The sequence below is a fragment of the Manacus vitellinus genome, unplaced genomic scaffold, assembly GCF_001715985.3.
Source record: "Manacus vitellinus isolate BGI_N305 unplaced genomic scaffold, ASM171598v3 scaffold_11_pilon, whole genome shotgun sequence".
NCBI lineage: Eukaryota > Metazoa > Chordata > Aves > Passeriformes > Pipridae > Manacus > Manacus vitellinus.
The window spans coordinates 2437774-2462679 of record NW_021938895.1 but is presented as its reverse complement, the minus strand read 5'-3'; the positions used below and the strand labels follow the sequence as shown (position 1 = coordinate 2462679).

The window sequence follows — 24906 nt, the reverse complement described above, 5'->3', positions numbered from 1 at the left end:
GAAGTCTGGCTAGTCCTAAGCCCTGCTTAAAGCAGGGTCACCTCGAGCAGGCTCTAAGGACTGTGTTCAGCTGGGGTTTGAACGTCTCCCAGGACTCCCCAGCCGCTCTAGGCAACCTGTTGCAGTGCCTGACCACCATCACAATTAAAAAAAAAAATTAAGTGGACTTTTCTCTATTTGTTTATGACCACTGTCTCTTGGCCTTTCCCTGGGCACCACTACAAAGATCCTGGCTCCATCCTCTTGGCACCCTGCCTTCGGGTGTCCATACACACTGGTAAGATCCCTCTGAGCCTTCTCTATTCCAGACTGAGCTGTCCCAGCTCTCTCAGCCTCTCATCAAATGACAGATGCTCCAGCCCCTTTATGAACTTCTTGGCACTTCACTGGGCTCACTCCAGTCTTCTCACACTGGGAAGGTTAGAACTGGACCCAGCACTCCTAGTCGATCTCTCCAGCACTGAGCGGAGGATCACCTCCCTCAATCTGCTGGCAACACTCTTCCTAATGCAGCCTAGGGTGCTGTTGAGTGCAAAGGCACATTTCTGACTTGTGTTCAACATGGTGTCCACCAGGACACGAGATCTGCAAAGTTCCTTTCCAGGCACATGCCTTCCAGGTACATGGGGTTGTTCCCACCCAGGGACAGAACTTGGCATTCCCCTTTGCTGCACTTCATGAAGTCACTTTTTTTCCCTGAAAAGTTAGACCACATGATCCTTGAGCTTCCTTCCGACCTGGTATTCTGTGGTTTTAAGATAAGTCCCTGTTTGCCCATTTTTTCAGCCTGAAAATGGCAGCACACTCATCTGGTCTATCAGCGACTCCTCCTGGTTTTATGTTCTCTTTTTGCTGAGGGTGTGTGGGGGAAGGCTGTGAGACCACCTCCTAGGGGGAATGTTTTATACTTAATAAATTCTATATGTAATTTTGGTGTGCCACTTCCACACATGCAAAGAAACTAATTTGACCTCTGTACCCTTGTCTTCTGACATTGCAGTGGTATAACACAGCTGACCAGCAGGCTTTGAGTTGTCAGTTCAACCTCTTGCTTCTCAGACACTGGACACACATCTAGTCTTTATTGAGATGATCTCAGGCAGGTGAGGAATACCTTTCATAAGGTTTCTCCTTCAGATGATGCCTGCAACAGTTTCTTGCCATCTGACTTGCTGAAAGCTAAAGGTCTGTGAATCACAACCTTTCTGCTTTGTAATCTCAATATTGCCAAAAGAAGTAATTTTTTTAACTGAAGAAAGCTCTGCATTGCTTTGCCAGTGTCCCTGGCCATGGCCCTGGCTGCCTGAGCAGCCTCCCAGCAACAGGCACAAAGTCCAAGGACTTGCCACAGCAACATCTCAGTTTTGCAAGCTGTAGAAGTTGGTCCTCATCCCAGAACAGAGCACAATTGGCTCTGCCTTTCCCAGAACAAGGGCTTGTCCGCTGGGCTGTTTGGTGCTTTGACATCTTGTCTCCATGGCAGTGCTCAGCTGGCAGGGCTGATCAGAGAGGCCTATTCATTAACCCGGAGCCCGGGCCAGCGCGGCCACGCCGGTGCCGCAGTGGACTGAGCAGCTGCCGGGGCAGGCAGCGAGCAGGCAAAATGGATCTCACTCTCCTCTTGGCAGCAATCCTGGGACTCCTTATTGTCAAGGCCGTTTTGTTTCAGCTGAGAAACCCGAGCTGCCCTCCTTGCATCAGGAGCTGGATCCCTTGGTTTGGAGCCGCGTTTCAGTTCGGGAAAGCTCCTCTGGAGTTTATAGAGCAAGCTAGGAACAAGGTAATGTCTGTGGCGGCATTCCTGCTCGTGGGTGTGTGCTCAAGGTGGCTGCCTTCAAGGGGAAAGGCAATGCAAAGCTTCTGCATTGTTTTCTCCTTTCCTATCACATTTTATAACATCAGGAGCATTTAGCTGGTGAAGAATCAGCTTCGTACCACTAACATCACTCAGTTGTGGACCTGATCCAGACACAGTCTCTGTGCTGTGACTATCCTGCTTGGACCTCTGCTGTTTTGCTTTTGCAGTCTGGCTGCATGTTAATCTTGGTTTCAGATAATGTGGAAAGCTCTGTGCCAAGCACGGGGACCAGGAAACTAATTATTTGCATGCCTAAAGTTAGGTGAGATTTTTGAGTACCAGCTGGTGTCCCTCAGCATTCAAGAGAGACACAGACATGCTTGGAAGGGCAATGTTTTCCATCCTAAAAATCTTACCAAACACAAGTGTGAAGATTTACCCCCTGGACATAACTTTCTTTCTCTGTCTGTTGGATAAAGACCAAATGGTTAATTTAGGTTAGATGCCTAATTTCTAGGTAGCTAATAATAACTGATATAAAAAAACAGTTTCCCACTTTCATTCAGGGATGATATCACCTGCTACTGCAATGTAGTCAGGCCTCGAGTGTTCCATACTGAAGGATCACACAGCCCACTACTTGCAAAAACTGGCTAAAAATGAAACCACTGTAACATCCTGAAATTAAAAAAAAAAAATAAAAATGAAAACCAAGCAAACAAAAAAGCCCCAATGCATACATAAATATTGGATGTTTAAAATTTGCTTTTTCATTTTCAACTGTTAGATTTCATGTTTGTAAGTGCTTCTTTCCAGTCGTTATTTTTATAAAGTCATGGTGTTAAATGAAATCAGAGGTTTAAGTATAATTTTTGAGAACATCAGGTGCCGTCAATCTTGTATTACAGCACACTGGGTTCACCATGGGGTAAGATCATGTGTATGATCTGGAGTTCCTTGGCTTCCTTGTGCTTAATAGGCCAGTTTTAACCTTATATTACTCTGTATTTCCTGTATCTTTCATCTATGCACACCATGATCATTTATTTGTTCATTCATCATAAGGCAGAAATGTAGGACTGGAAGAAAACTCATTCCAGCCCATTCTCCTCCTATTTCAGAGACCATATAATCCTTTAAATAAACTGATCAAGCCTCACTTATATAATCCAGTCATAACATTCTTTTACTTTTCTGATATGAGGCTGTTAGAGAATCTCCCTGCCCTGTTCTGTTGCAAACACATCCTGGTGGCAGCCAAATTAAAGCAGCCTGCCAATCTGACCTTTCCTGTGCAGTCCCTTTTGGGGACAGCTGTTTCACCATGACTTAAGCTTCCTTTAATTGCCTTTTTTTTTTTCCCAAGAAGCTTGTAGCAAAATCTCCTGGGTGAAATTTTAAAACAAACCTGGCAGAAGTGTCCTTTTTGGGAGCTCATTCACAGACTGAATGAGCAAAGCATTTACATGTTTGTATTGATGTACAAATGCACACTTGGAAGCTCTGGGTTTGTTAATTTAGGTGTTTGTTTGCCTGGAGACCCTATAGGCTGCTGGTGGTGCTATGTCAGCTGCTGACATATCTGAGCACACCAAAACCACCTGAAGGACTTTGTAAACCCCAGGTTTTGTTGGGACAGAAACTAGAACAAGAAACATTTTCCATGGGAGAAAACTCTAGATAAGGCAAAGAAGAAGGAAAAGGCATTCTTACATCTCTCCCCTTTGTTTTTGTGTTTGCAATAGGGCCTTTCCTTTGACTTTGTTTTTAGTCCAGCAACTCAGCATCCTTGTGACCTCTCCCTGAGGTGCCCCTGGGCCAAGAGGGATGTCTCCATCCACACCCCCCCTACAAGGTTGGCTGCAGCAGCAGCATCTGACAGTCCCCCTGTCCCTGAGGAGGGCTGCTTTTTTGTTCTCCCCTTCCTCTCCTTAAACACTCCAGGCACTGCAGAGTCTCCCTCCCTTCCCACCTCCCACGCTGGCAGGCTGTGCTGAGGCCAGGAAAAATAAGCCTTTTCCTGCCTGCTCCCTTTTAAAGGAGTAGGCACTCTAGCAGAATACAGCCAAACAAAACACGTGCTGCTGCCAAAGGGGTCATTAACAGGCATTGCAGGGGTTGCAAAATACACCAGCAATAATTCCAGGCTCCTTAATATTGCCAGAACAATTAAGTGTCCTTAGCACGAGCAAGCTGCCCTTGAAAAAGGTGGTGCAGAAACAGGCTCTAGGCAGTGAGAAACCTCTTCAGCTCCATAGGGTCATAACCTTCAGGGGAGACTCTTGCAGTTAGAAAATTCCTCCTCTGGATAAATCCTTCAGCCTGTCAAAGTGACACTCATTTCTTTCTTAATATCTTAATTTCTTTCTTTCTTAATTCCTTTTCTGTCTATCCTTCACTGCTTTCTCTCTCAAGCCCTGGAGTAGCACAGCAGACTTCCACTACTTCCAGCCTGCACTTTTCTTGAAGTTTGCTGCTTCTATTTTCCTCCTACAGAAGAACCCGTGGGCTAGAAGAATTGTCTGGTTTCCCCCTTGTGTCATTACTGGGACTAAGAAAAGCAAGTTCCCCTGCTCAAATAAAATATTTAATCTCTCATCTAATAAAAGATACCACCTCTTCCTCCTAAAGCTGCCTGGCTAGTTAAAGCAGTTTTGCAGGTGGTCTGGGATGGGTAACCAGGGTCACTGTGCAACATAAAATACAGGGAGAGCTGCTTAATGAGGAGTTCAAAGGATGAAGCTCCCCACTTTGCTGGTGGAGATCTTCCTCTCACCATGGCACTGCAGTGTCTCCCGGTCTTTGGAAAAAACAGAGCTTTCATGAGTGAAAGCAGTAAATCTTGAGAGGGTTTTTATTTTGCTTTCTCTGTCTCTGTAGTAATCAGAGTCTAGTTGCTATTAGTTCAAAATTGATTTTATTTTAAAATTAGTTTAAATACATTGTAATGTTAATATAAAATTTAAAAATATTATTTTAAAACAAGCAGAGTACGAATTAACTAATTTTTAGCCAGCCCAATAATGAGGACCTGGACATAAAATAGCAATCTTAGAAATTTAGCTATTATAGAATCATAGAGTCATAGAATGGTCTAGGTTGGAAGGGTCATTAAAGCTCATCTTGTTTCAACCCCCGTGCCATGGGCAGGGACACCTTCCGCTAGACCAGGTTGCTCAGAGCCCCATCCAACCTGGCCTTGAACACTTATTATTAAAACAATATTTTATTTATTATCACCCAGAGGGTCTGAACAGTCATTCTTTCTTTAATAATTTACAGTTGAAGGACACAATCAAAATTCAACTGATGTCAAGAGGAATATTTTCTTGGCTTCAAAGACCTTTTGATGAAGCAGACTTTAAATACAGACACAGACAGCAAAAGAAATGGTTACAGTCAATGGCATAAACCATGTGAGCAAGATGGAATGATTTTTTTATGCCTACATCTCACAGATAGTAGCTACTGCACATCTGTTTTCTAGTTTAGAGTATTTCCAAGTGTCAGTGACCATTTTCATAATGTAGGAATTCAGAAGTGAATTGCTGAAAGTTTTGAGAGGGCTCGAGGATATTAGATTAAGGGAAGATGAAAGATGAAAGATGAAGATGAAAGAATGATTTATGGCATCAAAAACCTTTCCTGAATGTAAGTCAATCTGTTCTGCTCAAAGCTTGTTAGCTATTTTGATATTAATCTTTCAACATCTGTAAAAGAAAGAAATCATTGGTAAGAAAAGAAAGGAAAGGAAAGGAAAGGAAAGGAAAGGAAAGGAAAGGAAAGGAAAGGAAAGGAAAGGAAAGGAAAGGAAAGGAAAGGAAAGGAAAAGGAAAGGAAAGGAAAGGAAAGGAAAGGAAAGGAAAGGAAAGGAAAGGAAAGGAAAGGAAAGGAAAGGAAAGGAAAGGAAAGGAAAGGAAAAAGGAAAGGAAAAAGGAAAGGAAAAAGGAAAGGAAAAAGGAAAGGAAAAAGGAAAGGAAAGGAAAGGAAAGGAAAGGAAAGGAAAGGAAAGGAAAGGAAAGGAAAGGAAAGGAAAGGAAAGGAAAGGAAAGGAAGAAAAGAGCGAGGGAGGGGAGAGGAGGGGAGGGGAGGAGAGAGAAGGGGAGGGGAGAGAAGAGGAATAAAAAGATGTAGGAATGGGGATTTTTTCCTAAAAATTTGTAGACCGAAATAGGTACAATTATGGATTTTCACACTGTGGGTACTTTGCTATGTCAGCCAAGGGATGCAGTAGATAGTCCATCCCTTGGATTCTCTAAATCCAGGTAGGTTGTATTGTTTGAAATGTAATGTAATTCAAGTATAAAGTGTTACTCTCAGAGAAGGAATCCCTTCTACTCTGCAAAAGGTCAGGCAGCCACAGATCACATTCCCTTCTGGTCCCTAAGTCTACAAGTTTTGGTCTGATTTGTGTTCCTCTTTGTGCAGTCTTGAGCCAAGGTGTACAGAGAGCAGAAAGGACGAGCTCCTCCCTCCTGACCTCTCAGCAGTACTGAGTTAACAGTGCAGTAATATGAAATCTTTGTTTGTTCCAGTATGGACCCGTGTTCACAATATTCACTCTGGGAAAACGATTTACTTTTGTGACTGAGGAAGAAGGAACCGAAGCATTTTTTAAATCTGAAGACTTAAACTTTGAACAGGCAGTACAACAAGCTGTCAAGAATGCAGGTAACTGAGACCTGGCTCTTTTTTAAAGGAAATCAAATCTAGTTACCCAGGAACATTAAAGCAAACCAGAAGTCCACTGGCTCTTTGATCACACCTTAAATGCTTATTTTAACCCATGACCATGTTGTGAAATGAAGGTGAAACTCAATTTCTCCATGTGGATCCAGCACTGTAAACCTGCAAAGTGATTTGGATTCAGTCACAAGGAAGCAGAGGTTTCTGATCCAAGGACTGTTATTACTTTCATCATCAAGCAACCCAAGTTTGAGATCAGGTCCTTTTCTGTGGCTGCACACTCCTCCTGTGTGTACTGTGTTTGGAGTGAGTGTAGTCCTATCACTTCATTTGAAAATCAGCTTGTAGCAGTAATTAGTTGTTACCCTGTGGTACAACAGGCATTAAAAATGGGTGAGGTATATATCCCATCCAGAGTGGCATGCTCTATCAGCTCATGTGCTTATATCCTCACAGAATAGCACAGACAGGAATTCTTTGAGTAGTTTGGCAATTTTGGACTGTGAAATAAGAGAGAAGCAAATTGTCAGAGAGATTAAATCACAGAATCTTTGTGGCTGGAAGGCACTGTTGGAGATTGCCTAGTCCAAGTCCCTGCTCAGAGCAACATCAGTGACAGCAGATTGCTCAGGGCTGTGTCTAGTTGGGTTTTGAATATCTCCAGGGCTGGAGACTCCTCAACCTGTTTGGGCAACCTATTCCTGTGTTTGATCATCCTCACAATAAAAACTTCCCTGTGTCTCAGTGGAGTCTTCTTTGTTGCCATTTGTGCCTATTGCCTCCTGCCCTGAGAAGAGCCTGGCTTCACCTTTCTTCTACCACCAGATATTTATCCACAGTGACAAGACACCCCTGAGCCTTCTCCTCTCCAGGCTGAACAGTCCCAGCTCTCTCAGCCTCTCCTGAGAGGATGTGCCACTGTAGAAAGGTGACACAAACTTTTTTCTTGGGATAATTTATTTTTCATTCAGTTCTGTGGATGTGCATGCACATCTCTCTATATTCCACTGGGGGGAAGTCTCTGGATTGTTGATTCTGACACTGAAGCTTCATGAGGCAGGGAGATGTTACAGACTGGTAGAAGCAGAGGGCTCACCAAAATCTTTACTGTAAGAAGCTTTTTTAGAAAGAAGCTTACAGAGTATTTCACTCTAGGAAAATGAGGGTTAAGGCACTTAAATTACAGTCAAAACTTAAGTGTAAAAATTTTCACTCTGTCTTTCAGTGAAAATCTACTTTGTCTACTTTCCAAAACGTTTCTGTTTCTTTTTGTATTTAGTTTCTGTCCCTGCAGAAGCATTTTATCAGAATCACGGTAACCTGTACAGCATGATGAAGGGGAAAATGAGTCCTTCCAATCTGCACATGTTCACGGGCACTTTGTGTGAGGAGCTCCATGAGCACATGGCTCAGCTGGGCATGGAGGGCACAGGCGACCTCAATGACCTGCTAAGGTAAGGGAGTTTTGCAGCACATCTCCAATGCAGGGGTGTCCTACAGGGGAGCAGAGATGTCACTGTAAAGCAGGTGGAGCTCAGGCTCTCAAGTGTTACAAAAGTTTTGTCAGGATGCTCATCACAGATTCGCTGTTTCAGGTGGCTCACAGAGCAGGCAGGGTTTCATCTAAAGGTGTTTTTTCCCAGCTAGGAGAAGCATCTGAATTACCTGTTTGAAAGAAAAAGAAAACACGGAATCTTCCAACAAACCCTGTTTTCCAGAAGATGGGATAAAAACTTCACATGTTTATAAAGAACTTAAGAACAGACAAAATGCTTGATCTTCAGCAGGTTGAAAACTTTTCATGTTTGGGCCAAGCCTAGGCCAAAACTTAACTAATCCTCTGCAACTGACTTTGCTGCCAGAACTTCATTTTTCATGTAAAAAAAAATCCCTTTACTGACAGTTTCATGTGACAACAACAGAGCTCTTAACTTCTCCTTTTTCCTGGTCATCTGGGACAACATCTATATCTTGTCCATCAGTACTAGAAGTTGAATATTCATAGAATCATAGAATAGTTTGAGTTGGAAAGGACCTTAAAGGTCATCTCATTCCAACCTCCTACCAAGGGCAAGGACACATTCCACTAGACCAGGTTTCTCAAAGCCCCATCCAACCTGGCCTTGAACACTTCCAAGGGATAGGGCAAATATTGCCTTTGGCTTAGGCCTGTTTCTAACACCACATTGTCTTTTGCTGACTTTTTCTGCATAACACAGCTTTTACTGCAGCTAAAACACTTAGCCCCTGTCACTGCAATTGCTGCAATATGGATTAACTGGGGAAAAATATGGGGGAAAGGGGCTTTGAAACCCTCCCATTATCCCACTTGTCTCAATAATGGGGTGCAAACCCTCACATCCCATGATGTTTCCCCACCTGTCTTCTGAGATCAAATTCACATCTGCTTCTTGTGAAAAAATGGGCATCACTGAATTGGTGGTGACCCATACCACTGCCTGGTGTGCTAATGTTGGCTCACATCTTCCTGTTATTCCCCTTTTGAATCCATCTGTGGTCTTTTAACCTGGGATCAAGTTTCTGTGGACAGGGACCTGTTGTTCTGTGCTGTACTGGCACCAGCACAGACTGTGGTCCATAAGAGTCAGCAGTGCCATGAGCCTACAAATTATACATGGAGCATTCCATCCTACTGCATCCATGATGTGTTCTTTCCACTTCCATGGCTGTCCTGGCATTCACATCAGCTGTTATTTGTTTAAAATTTAAAAACCGAAGTTATTTGCTAGATGATAAAATACAGAATCCATAAAAGTCATCCACAGTAAATCTGGAGGGTGTGGGAGGGGAACTGTTCTTACAGGGTAGAGTAAAAGAATTGGAATGTAATGCTCAGGATAGCTGTTATTTAGCTGCCTCAAAACTAAATCCACAGAGCCACCAGATGGCCCCAGCTTCCTTATGATCTTTAGAAAAGCAGGACAGTGAGTGCTATTCCCGGTTTAGCAGAGGCTGGAACCTTGCAAAGACCGTACAGGAGAACGGAGCTCAAAGTTTGCAGGAAAACGGAGGAACGAGCAGGGAAGGAGTGAGACGAAAACAAAGGAACGTTGTCCAGCAAAGCTGCAGACAGAGGAACGAAGTTTTGGGGTGTCTGGTCCAGAAGGGTTTGTGCAATGCCTGGAAGATTCACATAGGCTGACCTGAAATGAGAGGGGTTGTTAATGGGGAGAAGGGACCTTGGGGCCCAGAGCTTTCCTGCCACTGCTCAGGTGACCAAATGATAACTGATGAAGTTCAGCCACATGCAGAGGACCAGCCTGAGGTTTATGTATCTCCAAGTCTCTGCTTAAAATCTTAAAAAAGGGTGTGAGTGTAGTGTGAGCCTTGTGCCAGCCGTTCCATACCGGTATGATGCTTGAGTCCCACAAGTGCTGGCAATTTAACACGCTGCATCCTGACCTAAAACTGCTGCCATGGCTTCCTATGGCCCCTAAGTCTTGGGGATCTTGTCCTTGCAGGCATGTCATGTATCCAGCAGTGGTGAACACCTTGTTTGGGAAAGGCATCTGCCCGACAAGTCAGAGCAAAATCAAGGAGTTTGAAGAACATTTTCAGAAGTACGATGAGGACTTTGAATACGCTTCTCAGATGCCTGAGTGCTTCCTGAGGTAACAACCTTGCTTAGGTAGGCAGGGTCCAGCTTGGACCTGTCAGGGAGCAGCAGAACAGGGCAAAGGGCAAAGGCTTGACCCTAAATGTGAGTCCCAAGCTCAGGGGGTCTCCAATGTGGTGTCCCTCTGATCTTTTCCATACCTTCGTTGTTCTCCCAGCAGACCAATCTCAGATTATGTGGCTGCACTGTTGCAGAGTTGACCTTGGGTAGAGAGACACAATTTCTGAGGGAGGGAAGTGCTTGTAGAGCCTGTCGGTGCTCCCAGGGCCATGATATTGCCTTAAACACCCCAAAATAGCATTCAGAAAGAATTGAGGGTACTCTAAAAATGTGGCTTTGATTTTCTTCAGGAGGATCATACTTGAAAAGATTGGCCTAAGCAATCTGTCCAAAGCCACAATGAAAACCTGTGGTGAAAAGGTAGGAAAATGCAGGAGTCTTGGAGCCACAGGTCCTGGCTCTAGGATGAGGTCTGGCCAAGGTGAAGGTCTTGGACGTGCTGTTCTTCATGTCAGTCATCACATCAATCAGTCAGACTGACACTTGGCTATCCATCAACTGACTGCTGCCCAGGGGCTTTTGGAAAACAAACAGGGAGTCCTTCTCATGGAAAAGGAAATACTGATTTGTGCTGCCTCACTTAAGTGCTTCTTGTTTGTTGCTTTTCTTTACAGGAACTGGTCTAAATCCAAAAAGTGGCTTCTAAAATTATTTGAGAAAGTAGTGTTGGATGCTGAAAGGACCAACCCTTCAGACACCACATCCAAGGTAAACATCCCAGGCTAGGAAATAAGATGACTTTGTTGTATATTCTCACTGAAGCAATGGAGGACAGGAATTATTTCAGTACTGGAAGAAATAAATCAAATATGTCAACTTTTATAGCTATGCCTTCATTGTCTAGTATTGCTGTCACCTGCAGTAGGACAGATCCAGATCCACAACTTTGATTTCTACTCCTCCATTTAGTTTATTTCCAACAATTCTGAGGATTAACGTCTTCCTCTGGGGAATTTTAAGCCAAGGGTTCAGAGCTATGATCCATTGCCAGCCTCCAGTATCACACTGCAGTGAGCAGTTGAAAGAGGTGCTAGAAAGACCCTTCAGTTGTTTCTCTGAGGGCACCATGCTGTGAAATCTCAAAACCTTACATGTACTATTTTTAAACCCTGGTGTAGACTGAGTAGGTCGTCCAACAGCCAGACTAGTAGAAAATAGCAGATTACTGGATTGGAAGCCAAGTACCCTAAATATTGATTGTGTCAAAGCTGTGATAAGTTGTTCCCCTGGTTATTCTCCTGAGCTCTGGCAGGAATTCTGTCGATACGGCTGACAAACGTGACGGCAGACTGGCCTGGGAATTTTGATCTACCAAATGGTTGTAGAACAGGTCATTAAACAAAACAAGTTTTATTTAGACTTTAAAAGCTTTACATACCGCATTTTCTTTCGTAAAATAAACCAGATTAATGGAAAGAAAGAGAAGGGTGGAGAGGGAATGGTGGGACCTAAGAAGGTGCACAAAGTGGGAGGCACAAACTTGGTGTCTTAGATTGGGTGGGAATCTGGAAAAAAAATCAGCAATTTTTTATTCAAAGTCAGCCTTTTTGCTTCTGAAAAGTAGACAGGAAGCTTTGTCTTGAATGCATGGTTGCCTTGTATTTAAGGAAATCCTATAAACAAAAGCTGATCCTAGAACATTACACAGTTGCTATAGTTTCAAAGAATATCCACCCACTGAGGTCACTGCTTAGGTCACCAACAAAGTGCCTGAAACCAGGGAGTTTACTGATATATCAGACCATCTCTTCATAACAAGCATGAACAGAGAGAACATTTTCTTCATTTGCATTCATTCAACTGGTTCATTCCTGTTTTCAGGTTCTTTAGAGGAGTAGAACAGGAGTTAGAATAGAATTCTTCCATGTATAAGCAACAATAGGGATTGAGGGTGCCCAATTCCCTAAAAACGTTAAGGAAATTGAGACCAGTGCAAGTATTCAGTAGGGATTCATGTGGTGCAGAGTGCTTCTTGCTCTCTGCCTATGTGTGAGTCTCACTTTCTCTTAACAGCTGTCATCTCTACTTTGTGGTTGCAAAAAAACCATGACTAATATTACTTCTCTTTGATAAACTAATCCTTGAATTCTAGTAAGCCCTACCCTAAACACTTTTAATATTTTGGAAATAGCCATTATCTTTTATTTATAACAGACACTACTGCAACATCTTCTGGACAACTTGCAAGGAAAACATTTAGCTCCCAATTATGGTCTCCTCATGCTCTGGGCTGCCCAAGCAAATGCTGTCCCCGTGAGTACATCGGCTACAGAAACATCTTCTCTCTATCCTGTTCAAAAGCCTGTATTTGGGAAGCAAAGACTTTGAAGCAGAGGTCACACACACACTGCATGGATTCCAAAGAAGGGATTATCACGCCCACATGTATCACTACAAATATACCCAGGCTGCAATGTCACAGAAGCAATGACAAGAAAAGCTCTTCTTGTATTTTTCCTAAATTATGTTGTCCCCTATCATAACATTTCAGGAACATAAGTCTCATAGCTATTAAGATCACAGTCTTAAGCTGTGAAGAGCATTTAACTCTGTTTTGAAGCACTGTGGCTGTGTTATAGTAAAGACTCTATTTTAGATATCCTGGTGTTACCAATTGTAAAGAATATCAAAAGGATAATATAGAATAACTTCATCCATGTGTAAATCCTTGAGTGAATTTGTCTCTTTCATTTTGGGGGATCTGCTGTAAAAATGCCAGTGGGAGAAAAGCAATAGTTTGATTCTACTTCTGTTAAATTTTGTCCATGTTAGAAAAGGATTTGCTGGATTAATGATCCTGATATAAGTATGCTAACAAACCAATATATCTAACACAGCTTAGGCTAACCAAAGACATTTATAGGAATTTCTCAGATGAAAAATCCATAGCAGCAAAACCATCCTTTATTTACCATGACTACTAAGCCCTTTCCAGCACAGTTACGTCCATTACAGATGTGATGTAGAAAAACATGATAGTGAGTTATTTTTATATGTACCCCTAATGGATATATCTATGTTTTTTGTAGATTGGATATCACTGAAATTTAGCCTAAGGGAAATTCATCCATTTCAGTGAAGTTTCTGTGGATTCATGTGTTGGTATAAGTGGGAGGCATAGCCTGCTGTCTGTTATCAGGATAACTGACATTCCTTCCACAACACTTACTCCTGTAATATTCAGCTGTAAATAGACATACAGATATTTTGCTGTTTCTCAGAATAGGCACAACCACTGTTCTGGGGAATGGAATGATGGAAAAAAAGGACTTTCACCTTCCAAGGGCATTTTTTTACAAGCACTTTAAACCCTTTTATCTGAAACAATTCAGTTATCCCTCCTTAGCCCGTGGAGTGAAGCCACAATGTCCAAGTGCTGTACAAGAAAACTGAGCTACCAGGTTTGTTTTGCAGAAGGAGGACCTGCATCCACATCGGGCTATTTGGGAAATAACAGTAAGAGTTCTCATCCCTCACCAGCACAGATGGCCCATGACCAGATCTGTGTGCAGGCTGCATCTCCCGCTAGCTCAGCAAGAGGAGAGAGACTCCTGGCACTGCTGCCAGTCCTACTGGTTTCATCCTACTTAAGAGGATTTTCTCCTTTCCTAAATTTCTTGATTTTCAACTTCATTGCATAATCAGTTACCAAATTATTTCTAAAGGGGATATACTACTCCCTGTTTTGCTGTTAATTAAAACTTTTCCTGCCTGTTTTAGTGTGACTTACTATGACAATGCCCTGCAAATTATTTAACCTCATTTCTGCTAATATTAGTAGGAATTTTATTTCCATTCATGAAGCTGAAACTAATCACACACAATGATTTCGTAGTTCATTTTAACATCTAGTTATTTGAAAATAAAGGATTCTGTGCCTACAAAGCTCAAGGCCAAAGCTATATAATGTTCACTAAAGATAAGTACACAGCAGATGACTAGACGTAATCTCCCAGGAGCTGAGCCCTTAGATATGGATTTACCCAGAAAGCACAGCTCCCTGTGCATCCCAACTACAACAGGCACACACACAAAAAAAAAAAAAGTTAAAATTTTTTCACCTGCCTCCATGATTTGCTACAAAGATGCTGTCATTCTGTTCTGTATTCCTAAATTCAAGGGTTTCCATCTCTGTTTAGGTTGCATTTTGGACCATTGCTTTCATACTGTCTCATCCTTCCATTTACAAGAAAGTCATGGAAGACCTGGCTTCTGTTTTTGGGAAAGCAGGTAATAAATCTGATCATGTCCTGGAGGTTAGAAATGATTTATTCTGTGTCAGCCCAGCACACAGCACACTTGGTCAGTGGCTGGGAACAATGAGTGTTGCTGCTAAGAGTACTACTGATAATGTAGAGTCCAGCTCTCAGTTCTTTACTCAGCATATGCTCAAGAAGTATTTTTAAGCAAGAATACTTTTGATGTTATCAAAAGAAGGTAGGGAAAGAACTGTATATGTTTCCTCATTCCTATAATTTAAACTTAGATTTGTATTAACCAGTGTTGTGATTTTTCCATGTACCTATGATAGATGAGGTTTTTCAGTTCAGCTGCTTTTCGTGGTGTGATGTTCACCAGTTCCAGCTACTCTGTGGAAAAAAGCAGGCCAGGAACTGTTTTCTGTCATCAGAGGCCAATTTATCCAGCATGATTCACCTCCCATGGCTAATCTCTTTCCCTCAAAAAGCAGTTACCTACTGGGAGCAGTGATTCCCATATGCAGTGCCCTGAACCATGCTTGGAGTTTCATGGAAGGCTCTTTGTTGAAATGGGTCAAAACCATATCAAGAAAGATGTCAATAATTAGCCAATAAAGAAAATCACAAAGCAGTGCTTAAGCCTTTCTTCTGGCCCTGTTTCATTTGCTTTTGTTAACACAGCCCAGGAGCTCAGCCATGGCTTCTTGTCTTGGTGCCTACAACCCCTGCAACTTCTATGCAGTGTCCTACCAAAGCACTGAAAAAGTCCAGAGACTCTTGCCTTCCAAAATGACCTCTCTTTGGCTTCTCTTGGCCAACACCATATCTAATACAGCACTTCAGAGTTACTACATTCTCTTCAATGGCTTTTCTTAAAACTTTGAAATATAAAGAAAAATTTTGGATGTAAAATATGTCTTGAAGTATTTTAACAACAGTTCTAAAGCAAGATATGTCAGCCTCTATCAAAACAATTATGAAATCTCATTTTTCACACTGAGTCTTCTTTCTCATGCCACGACAGGTAAAGATAAACTGGAAGTCTCTGAAGAGGATCTGAAGAAGCTCCCTTTTATTAAATGGTGCACTTTGGAAGCCATACGGCTGAGGTCTCCAGGTGCAATCACCAAGAAAGTAATAAACCCAATTAAAATTAAGGTGAGATTTGGTTGTGGGCTTTTTTCCCCACAGGATGCTGTATGATTTGTCTGGAAAGGGTTCTCCCAATAGATCTGGATAAAATCAAAGTACCAGAGATATTTTCCAATCTTACAAATATATTCTTTTTAATGGAGTTATTCACCATCATTAATTTATGAGTGGCTTTGCTTCTCTTGCTCACAGTCTTACCTTCAATTTTTAGTTGATTTTAGATTGAATTGAATTGAGATGGAGATACTGTGCTGATGGTATGTAAAATAGTAATCAGACACAACAAATGTAGTAGAAAGGACCACAATTTAGTAACTGATAAAACTCATTTTCTGTTTGTCCTCCTCACTGACATTCAGAAGGGAGGTGTCAGCATTCAGGAATCTGGCAAAGAAATGTTTGGGAAAAACCCATTCTCTTAAGGAAGCAGTGGTCCTGACACTTAAGAAAGTACTAATGTCTGTTGTCATATAAGACCTTCTATGAATTTCTTTACATTGAAGGAAATGTTCAACAAAAGACTTAGAAAAAAACCGAACAGCTCACATGCTACATCAAGAATCAGAAAAGAAGAAATAATGCTTCTTGTCTTTTGATACCTGAAAAAAACAAATTAGAACACAAACAGTCTTTTCATGGTCTCCACTGTTTAGATTTTATGGAAGAAAACAGCAATAGCAAGAAGAAACTTCAAACATGTAATATGGCCATCAAGGATTTATCACCTCCACTTGTTCTCTCTTAGGACTTTCTATGATGGAAGAGAAGTACCAAGGAGGGACCATTTTGGGAGTTGATTTGTGATTTTCTCCTTTCTTAGAGTTTTTCCTTCTTTTCAGAATTTCACCATCCCTGCAGGTGACATGCTGATGTTGTCGCCCTATTGGTTGCACCGGAATCCAAAATATTTTCCAGACCCAGAAATGTTCAAACCTGTAAGTTGTCACTTCTTGGTGTGTGTATTTTGCTGTCTTTTCTCCTCTTCCCTTATTTCACAACAAAAGCACACGGACAAATTTGCCCAAAGTTGAGTAGTCCCCATTGAGAGAATGGCCTTGTACACAGAAAAGATGGGCCCACAAAGGAGGAGCCTGTAAGAATAAGCAAGGCTGAAAATTCAGTGACATGTTCCAGGTGATATGGTACTCCTTCATATCACTGTGATCTTGACCTCATCACTCTCTGTGACTCCCTGACAGGAGGTTGTAGCCAGGTGGGGATTGGTCTCTTCTCCCAAGTAACAGCTCACAGGATAAGAGGAGATGGCCTCAAGGCATGCCAGGGCAGGTTTATATTGGATATTAGGAAAAATTTCTTCACTGAAAGGGTTGTCAGGCACCAGAACAAACTGCTCATGGAAGTAATGGAGTCACCATCCCTGGAGGGATTAAAAGATGTGTAGATGTGATATTTGGGGACATGGTTTAGTGTGGCCTTGGCAGTGCTGGGTTAATGGCTGGACTCAATGATGTTAAAGGTCTTTTCCAATCAAACTAATTCTATGATTCCAAGCACTCTCCTCTCCCTGTCAGATGATTTCTGGTAGGTATTAGCTCTGCTAATTTAGTAGTTAATCTAGTTTCTTGATTATTATTCCACTGCAGGTGGCTGTGTGGGCAGGCTTGTAACTGCTCTTTTTAGCACCATCTGATATAGAACAGTTTGTCTTTTTTATAGAAATACATCAAGGAGTAATTTAAACAAAACTTCCTTTCTAGCAAACTCTTCCCAGTTTGAAATCTCTCATAACAATTCCTGCCTGTTGGAAATCTGAAGCCGAAACCCTGATGCAGCAGCTTATTTCTTTAGTAACTTTATTCCTAAAAAGAAAACTAGCTTGTTTTTTAGAAACTCACACTTTTTTTTTCCTGAGGAATAGATGAGCGCTCCTCAGCATCTGAATGACATTGTCATTCCAAATGTGTCACCTCCTTCCTTGTCCCTTAGATTGTTTTTCTTTCTTTTATTGAATTTTGATACTAACAGGTTTCCTCTTCAGAAAGCTCTAAACAGCCCTAGGTGAAAAAAAAACAAAACAAAAAACCTAAACCAAAGAAAGACAAAATTGCATCTTCTCTGGGACAGCTTCATCAGAGTAGTTCACCACCAGAACCTTGACAGGGTGTTACTTGGCAGAGTTGTGCTGAGTTTGTGGAGGCTGGTTTGTCACTCAGCAGTCAAGGGATTTGCTTCTCTCAGTGTCACCCACCAAAACTTCAGCCTTGTCCCTTCTGTTGTTCTTTTTCTCTCAAAGCAGCTCAGGATGGACAAGGATCCCTGTAGGTACAGACAGAGCTGTTTTTCTTCCAAATAGTTCATTTTCTCACACACTGGCTTACACCAGATACAGCTCATGGACCTTGCATTTGTCTGTACACAGCATCTTAGAAATGTTTTTTGTGCAAGATATGCATGAGCCACTTGTGTGTCATGACAAAATTTTGTGGCTGAGGCTTCCCTCAGTACTGGTTGAACATTTGCTTGGCATTTGTATATATTTAAAAGGACAAGGTTGCATTTTTTATAGGCAAATGGGAAGGTATAGGAAGAATGCTTTAGGGATGATTTTGAAAACCTCACCAGCATTTTGAGGCACCTAAATATGTTTCAGATGGGACCCTCATTTCTCTCCCCGAGTCGGTGCTGACTTTTGAATCCAGACTTTAACAGGTTGAATGCAAAAAAATGGCATTAGTGCAACTTTGTATTGAGGATTAGCTGTCCAAGGTCATTTTTAGCCTGGAGAAATAAAGTTAAGCTTTATTTATATAAGGCTGATTTGGAAAAAAAAGTTTCTTCCCACAGGATCGTTGGAAAGAGGCAAATTTAGAGAAGAATGCTTTCTTGGACAGCTTTGTGGCATTTGGAGGAGGGAAGCATCAGTGTCCAGGAAGGTCAGTGAAACAGCTGGGGTTTATTTATTCCCAAATCCTGCAGAGAACAACTCTCTTGAACTGGGCTCCTCTTACACTTGGAGATAAAGTGTTTGCTTTGCTCTTTGTCAGTCTCCTAATATTTGGCATCATCTGGACCTTGTTTAAACTGACTTGAAAGTGGTTTCACTCCTGGAAAAGACAGGTTAAGTCACATTGTAAAAGCAGAATCTCAGACTAGTGTATCAAGGGCTATTGCCCCTCCACCCCCTGGAAGGAAAGTCAGCCCAGCTCTGCCTCTGCTGAGGTATCTTTTCATCAAGGGGGAGTTGTCCCACTTTCAAACTTGCCAGTTTACAGACAGAGGTATTTAAGCTGCCATAAACCAGTTCTAAACAAACCTAAAGAACATTTTTCTAGTCTGAGATTCTCATTCCATCCTCTACAATGCCATTGACATCTTTGCTGAGCTTGAAATATTTTAACTGGCCCCTCTGTGTTCGAATCTTGTCTTTGCATTAAGGCCCACACAATTGTATAATGGCTTAAATTGCAGATCCTGTCTCACTTCACTCCTCCAGCAATGCCAGCCTTGATGCTTCCTGCATTCCTTCTGCTGTTTTCTCTGCTGTCCCTCTTTCTGGAACAAGTCCCAGGGAGCCAGCTGCTCCTTGTTTCTGTGTTCAAACATCTCTATGCTCAATCCTCTGCCTTCAAAACCTGGTCTCCTCTAAGAAACAAGTAATCAAGAATCCTTAAAACTAGTCATTTTATCTTGAGTCCCATGTGGAGCAAGGAATCTGGAGAGAGTTGCGGAGGATCTGCATTCTGGAATCTGCTCCCTGTAGCAGGCTGGACATCAGTGTCAGATAAACTTTGTGAAGGCATTAAAATGAGCAAAATGAATAAAACTGCATTTACTGTTTAGGCTTACCAGAGGAAGGTGCTCACTCACTGCTGTACCTCTGTGGCTTGTACCATATTCCTGAGCTAAATATGAGCACAGCCTCATTCCAGTAAGGGTGACAGCAAAATTCACAAGAAGAATCTGCAGGTACAGGGAAAGCTGCAAAGCAGTGTTTCTGAAAGCTGCTTGTTTGTATATCCTGACCTATTTGTTCAGGCTGTTCTCTGGACTCCGATAACATCTTTAAAATAAGTTTGTGGTTAGGAAGAAAATGATAACATTTCTACATAGACAACAGATGGAGAATATTTTTCTTGCTGACAGACAAAAAACCTTTTTAAAACCATTTGGCAGTTCACATGGTAACATACAACTTCGTTTTTCAGCAATAATTGTAAAGGAATAATGAGGTGGTCTTGAAAAAAAGAAAATTAAATCAACGGTTGTATCTAGATTCTAGGCTGCAGATTTCCTTGATGTGACTGAATGAAAGAATGATATTTCAACTTTAAGATGCATTTTCCTTTAATCCACTATTGAGATTTATAAATTAAATGCATGAAACATTTAATTTCTCCATTGCAAAAGTTCAACATGAAATGAAAAGTTAATGAAACTGAAAGCTAGTAAATAACTTACTTGTCAAATATTCTAGCAAACTGACATGGGAAGGGCTCCCACAAAGCCATTTCTGTACCATCTTTTTTTACCTAAAAGAAAAATGTGATGTCAGTTTGACTACTTTGGTCTAACCAGGTGATTATTGCCTGTGTGACTGTGCTTATCTTGCATGGCTCTGTCTGTTGTCTCCTGTCTTGTGCTGACATTGTAAAACCAGTGCAACCAGCTGTGATTTCCTTCTCGGGCTCCATTTACTGCAGCATCTTCATCCACAGCTGGGATCCTGGGTTCCAGCACCACCCAAATATGTAGCAGTGCCCTGGGGGCAAGATTTCAGAAAGCACATCATGGTCCAGCCCCTTTGTCACTAAATTAAATGGGAATGTGGGAAGGCATCAGTGACTCAGTGTTTTTACAGGAAAACTGCTCTAGGACTCAGTCGTGAACATGAAAGACAGGTGGGAACTAAGGGGCTTTAGCATTTTGCTGCAGGAAAGCTCATGGTTTCTGCTCAGTACAACAAGCCATGGAAGAGGACATGCTGGAATGCTGCAGTCTGGCATTTCACTCCTGGATTGTCCTTCTGACCACCCTCAGACACATGTGTTGCTTATTATCCTTGTATCTTAGCATCTCTGCGTGCAGAGCAGAGTAACCACAGCAGCCTGTTGGGAAAAGCACTTTGGGATCTGGTGGTGGGAAGTGCTGTGGTCAGTTGCTGGTTATATCCACGGGACAGGCTGCAGAGGGTACAGAGGTGTCAGGGCTGCACAGTCCACCTCCGGCTGTGCTGGTGTTTGAAGGACTCTGTCCACGCAGCCTTTCCACCTTCTGGGAAATCCAGATGCATTTGGGTGCATCGTGGTTCACCCCTGCAAGACCAGTGAGGGTGCTCAGAGGCAGGACCTCAAGCACCAGGGGTCCAGGGCTCCACTGTGCAAACAGGACTGTGACTGGAAGGATCTCACCATTGTACAGTGCTGCAGGCGTGGAGTTTGGGCTAGTACATCCCACCTGATCTGGGCTAATATCCACTGAAAGACCCCTGCACTGCTTTCCCCAGAGCTCAAGGTCACCAAAAGCTCCCTGTCACAAGGTAGTTCCAGTGTGACATCACAGAGATAATTTGGGTCTGAAGCTGGGCTAAAACAAACAAGCATCCTCCCACTCCAGAGCCCAGGGCAGCTTCATGTGCAGATCCTGATGGTTCTGCAGGAGTTAGCCTGGGTCTCCTGGGGCTTCTTAGCTTCTTCACACCTCCCAGGCCAACTCCAGGCTGACGCCATGCGCAGTCACGTGGCCTCCTCCCCTGTGAATTCCCCAGTAGATGTTTCATCCAGGTTTCCCAGCATCTCTCAGATAACAGAAAATAAACTGTAGAAGAGGAAGGTAGTATTACTATTTTAACTGGATATTTAAGACTTATGTCTAAATTCTGCAAGTGAGTAATCCCACAACCGGGCATAGGTGTATGCTGCTTAATGCAGAAAGCTTTTGTATGTATCAACCTTAAAAAGCAGTAGCCTGGAGGAGTTCACCTGCAGTTATCTGAAATATTCTCCGGCCTGACTAAGAAGGACCTTTCTGAGAGTGTTATAGAAAAAAGAAATCATGCCCTTGGGTCTCCTACTGCATCCTAATGCTGATACATTAAATAATAACTCCCACTGTCACTGCTCCCTGATGTCATCAGGCTCCCAGCTGTATTATATAACTTTATATAGCACGATTAGTCATATGGCCTTTTCTGTGTTTGACTGCCTTCTCACTCCTAGGAAGTTATTTCAAGTCAGCAAGCGTTAGGAGAACATAAATGTTTATACAGTGGAAAAATCCATAATGATAAGGGTCTGGTTTAAAATAGGGTGTCAGAAGGATACTGTTGGTCTAATGGTTCACCAGAAAGAAGGGGCAGCCACTACATTCATGTCCTTTGCTGAGGAACAAAGCTGAACAAAGCTACAGCAGATTTCCCTATGGAAGATAAACTTTCAAGCAGAACTAAAGCATGGAGTGTAAAATGTGTCAGACACCCTGTTTGTTACCTGATGATGATAACACGTGTGTTATATTCAGGCTGGACAGCAGATGTTTTCCTCCCTTTTCTTGCAGGTGGTTTGCGATCATGGAAATCCAGTTGTTCGTTGTTCTGTTCCTGTACAAGTATGAATTTGTGGCGTTGGATGCAGTACCAAGGGAGGTAAGAGTTCCATGCAATCATATAGCATTCCCCATCTTTATATCCTCCAGTCATCAGGCTCAGCTGAACAGCCATGGTCAACTGTGGTTATGTATAATGAAATGAAATTTGGAGAGGAGTGTTATAAAACATGTAATGCATAGTTCAGTCTTTGTTTGAACTTAGAAAACCAGTGAATATGGAACTGGAACATTAATACTCTAAAAATATGAAAGATGCAGCACTTATAGTGCTCTTCCACTCCATTTTCAGTGGTGGAAGGTAAATCATTAGGGTAAGACTGAAGGAGTAACTGTGACACAGAGGTTTTACCATTAAAGGAGAATGGCACAGTCTCCACTTTACTATTTTAATATTTTGAAATATTCAAAATTGTGAAAATTTCTTAAGAGCTCATGTGTCATGTTGGCAGAGTGACTGGAATAAAAACTAATCATGAAGGCTTTCCTCAATGGCTTTGGCAAAGCCAAGAAATACTCTTGGTATTTGGTTTTGGTTCTCTAAGACCAAAGGTCCAAGAATATGTTTATATCTTAATACTAAAGCAAGATAATAAGTCCAATAACTGAACTAACTTAAATGTTCCTGCTGATTTTCTTCTCTCTGTAGAGCCCTTTACACTTGGTGGGGACACAGCAACCCATGGCACCATTCCGGGTCCAGTATAAATGCCGGGAATAAAAGCTGCCCAGCACTAACCTTCCTTTGCCACTCCCCCCCCGATGGATGAACCACTGAGCTGCTTCCCTATCCTACACCTTCTGATAAGTTCTCTGCCTGAAGAGTTCTTAATTTCAACTTTCAATTCTGCACATACTCAGTATTCACATATTCAATGCTGAACTGTGCTCTGCCATACCAGAACAGTCGTACCTGTGCTCTGCACCTGGTTGCCCACGTCCTAGTGCTTAAAATCCAAGCTCTCCTGCTGCATTCATACTTTGGGGGGCAGTTATTCACAGATTTTGCAAATCTGATATGCTAAGCTTGCCAACCAAACATTCAGGACAAAAAGCTGCAGTGTTTGGAAATCCTGTGTGGAAGCTGTGCTAGAACCAGCTAGAATGTGCAGGTTGCTTCAAACCAAGGCCAAAGTGGTGCCTCATGTTAAGAAATCAGACTGGTAACACTGTACATTTCCCTGGTGTGCACAATATCCAGGACAGTCTGAGCAGAGACCACCGGATCAGATCCACAGCCTGATGAAGTATCATGACTCCTGTGCCACTGCCTCTGTGGGTAGGTGAAGATCTGGCCTGCTCTGCCTGCAACAGGTGCCAAATTTTTGCAAATAAAATGCATTTGTAATGGAAAAATAGCAAGCACTTGGGGTCTTGTTCCATCGGAGCCCCTAAAATTTCTGCTGAGCATTACCTGTTCCACAGGATTCAGGATCGGTCCTTGCATGAATATACGATGAAAGTTTGACTGGGACGTTCAGCTCCCAATAAAAAGTGATTGCAAGAAAAGACTGGTTGTCTAATATCTAGAACACTTTTGCTTTCCCTTTCACATGACTTATAGAACAAATTGCACAAATCTAAGAATATTCAATCCTATAAAGAATACCTAGTAAAAGTTGTTTGATGGAGCTGTCAAGTAAGCTCAGATAACACTTTCACTGCTGTCAGATTTCATATACAATAATAGCTGGCATGTATTTTTAGTCTTTTAAGTAAAGATTATTCATCATTTTGAAAGTATTTGCAAAAAAAAAAATCCCACACAAATAGACTTCCAACAACAGTAAAACTATGGGAATAACAAGCATAGGAAAATAACACATTGTATAATTCATTATGTGGTTGGCTTACCTTCATTATGGATAGAACAACTTCAGTGATTTATATGGTTGGAAAATGATTCATCCAACTTCTAATTTAGCTCATTATAGTCAACTCTGCAAGAGTTGCACTCTTAACTGCTGTTTCAGTGTCTCTTCCAAAACTGAAATCTATTCCCTTGGTTTTCATGCATGGTATTACTTGGAAGTGTATATTTTAATTTTAAAATTTGGCAATCACTGCAATATCTGTAAGGCCAGGTGGGACAGGGCTTTGAGCAACCTGGTTTAGTGGAAGGTGTTCCTGCTCATGGCACGGGGGTTGAAATCAGATAATCTTTTTAAGGTCATTTCCAACCCAAACCATTCTGTGATTCTATGGTTTTATGTATTTTCCAGTTTTGCAAAGTTTTTTTTTTCCCAAATGCGCATTGCTTTTTATTTTTCTGTTGAATTGATTTTGGGGTTTGGAAGTTGGTGAGGTTTTTTGTGGTTTGTTTTGTTTTGGGGTTTTTTGGGTTTTTTTTGGTGTGTGGATTTTTTTGTTTGTGTTGTTTTGTTTGGTTTTGTCTGTGTGATGTGGGATTTTTTTTTTCGCCATGAGAGGTAAATCAAAAAAGCAAAATTCTATAATGGCAAACTTGACTTTAAAAGTAAAAGGTCCCAAAAAGAAGATCAACATCGAATTGGTTAGAAGGTATCCCTGTCTATGGCAAGGGTTTGGAATGAGATGATCTTTGAGGTCCCTTCCAATCTAAACCATTCTGTGATTCTGTGATGATTTTTCTATATATTTTGCACTCCTTTTGCACAGACCTTTACCTCGATGTGCCAGAGCAGGGAGCAGGATGAGGCCATTGGTGCTTCTGTGAGTGCTGAGTGTTTCTGTCTGAGTTGGCCAGTGGGGCCATCATTGCATACACATGTTTTACACGTGTGTTTGTGTATGTGCCTGCTGGGAATCCGTGTGCAGCCTCACTACAGGCTGGG

The 24906-nt window shown here is 42.0% G+C and overlaps 1 protein-coding gene across 2 annotated transcripts; it reads left to right on the top strand.

The window, feature by feature from the left end:
- The first annotated feature begins 1315 nt into the window (after positions 1 to 1315).
- On the top strand, positions 1316 to 24349 carry LOC103755576 (24-hydroxycholesterol 7-alpha-hydroxylase). Of its 2 annotated transcripts, XM_018088759.2 has the most exons (12): positions 1330 to 1780; positions 6334 to 6469; positions 7764 to 7938; positions 9967 to 10116; positions 10796 to 10889; positions 12336 to 12434; positions 14321 to 14411; positions 15405 to 15538; positions 16372 to 16467; positions 18338 to 18426; positions 22046 to 22133; positions 22743 to 24349. In XM_018088759.2, the coding sequence occupies exons 1-12, from the start codon at positions 1604 to 1606 to the stop codon at positions 22812 to 22814; spliced, it is 1401 nt and encodes a 466-aa protein (XP_017944248.2). In that variant the 5' UTR covers positions 1330 to 1603; the 3' UTR covers positions 22815 to 24349. The 2 variants fall into 2 exon arrangements, with proteins under 2 accessions (XP_017944249.2, XP_017944248.2); XM_018088760.2 differs by lacking the exon at positions 18338 to 18426 and having other exon boundaries at positions 1316 to 1780.
- Positions 24350 to 24906: the final 557 nt, after the last annotated feature.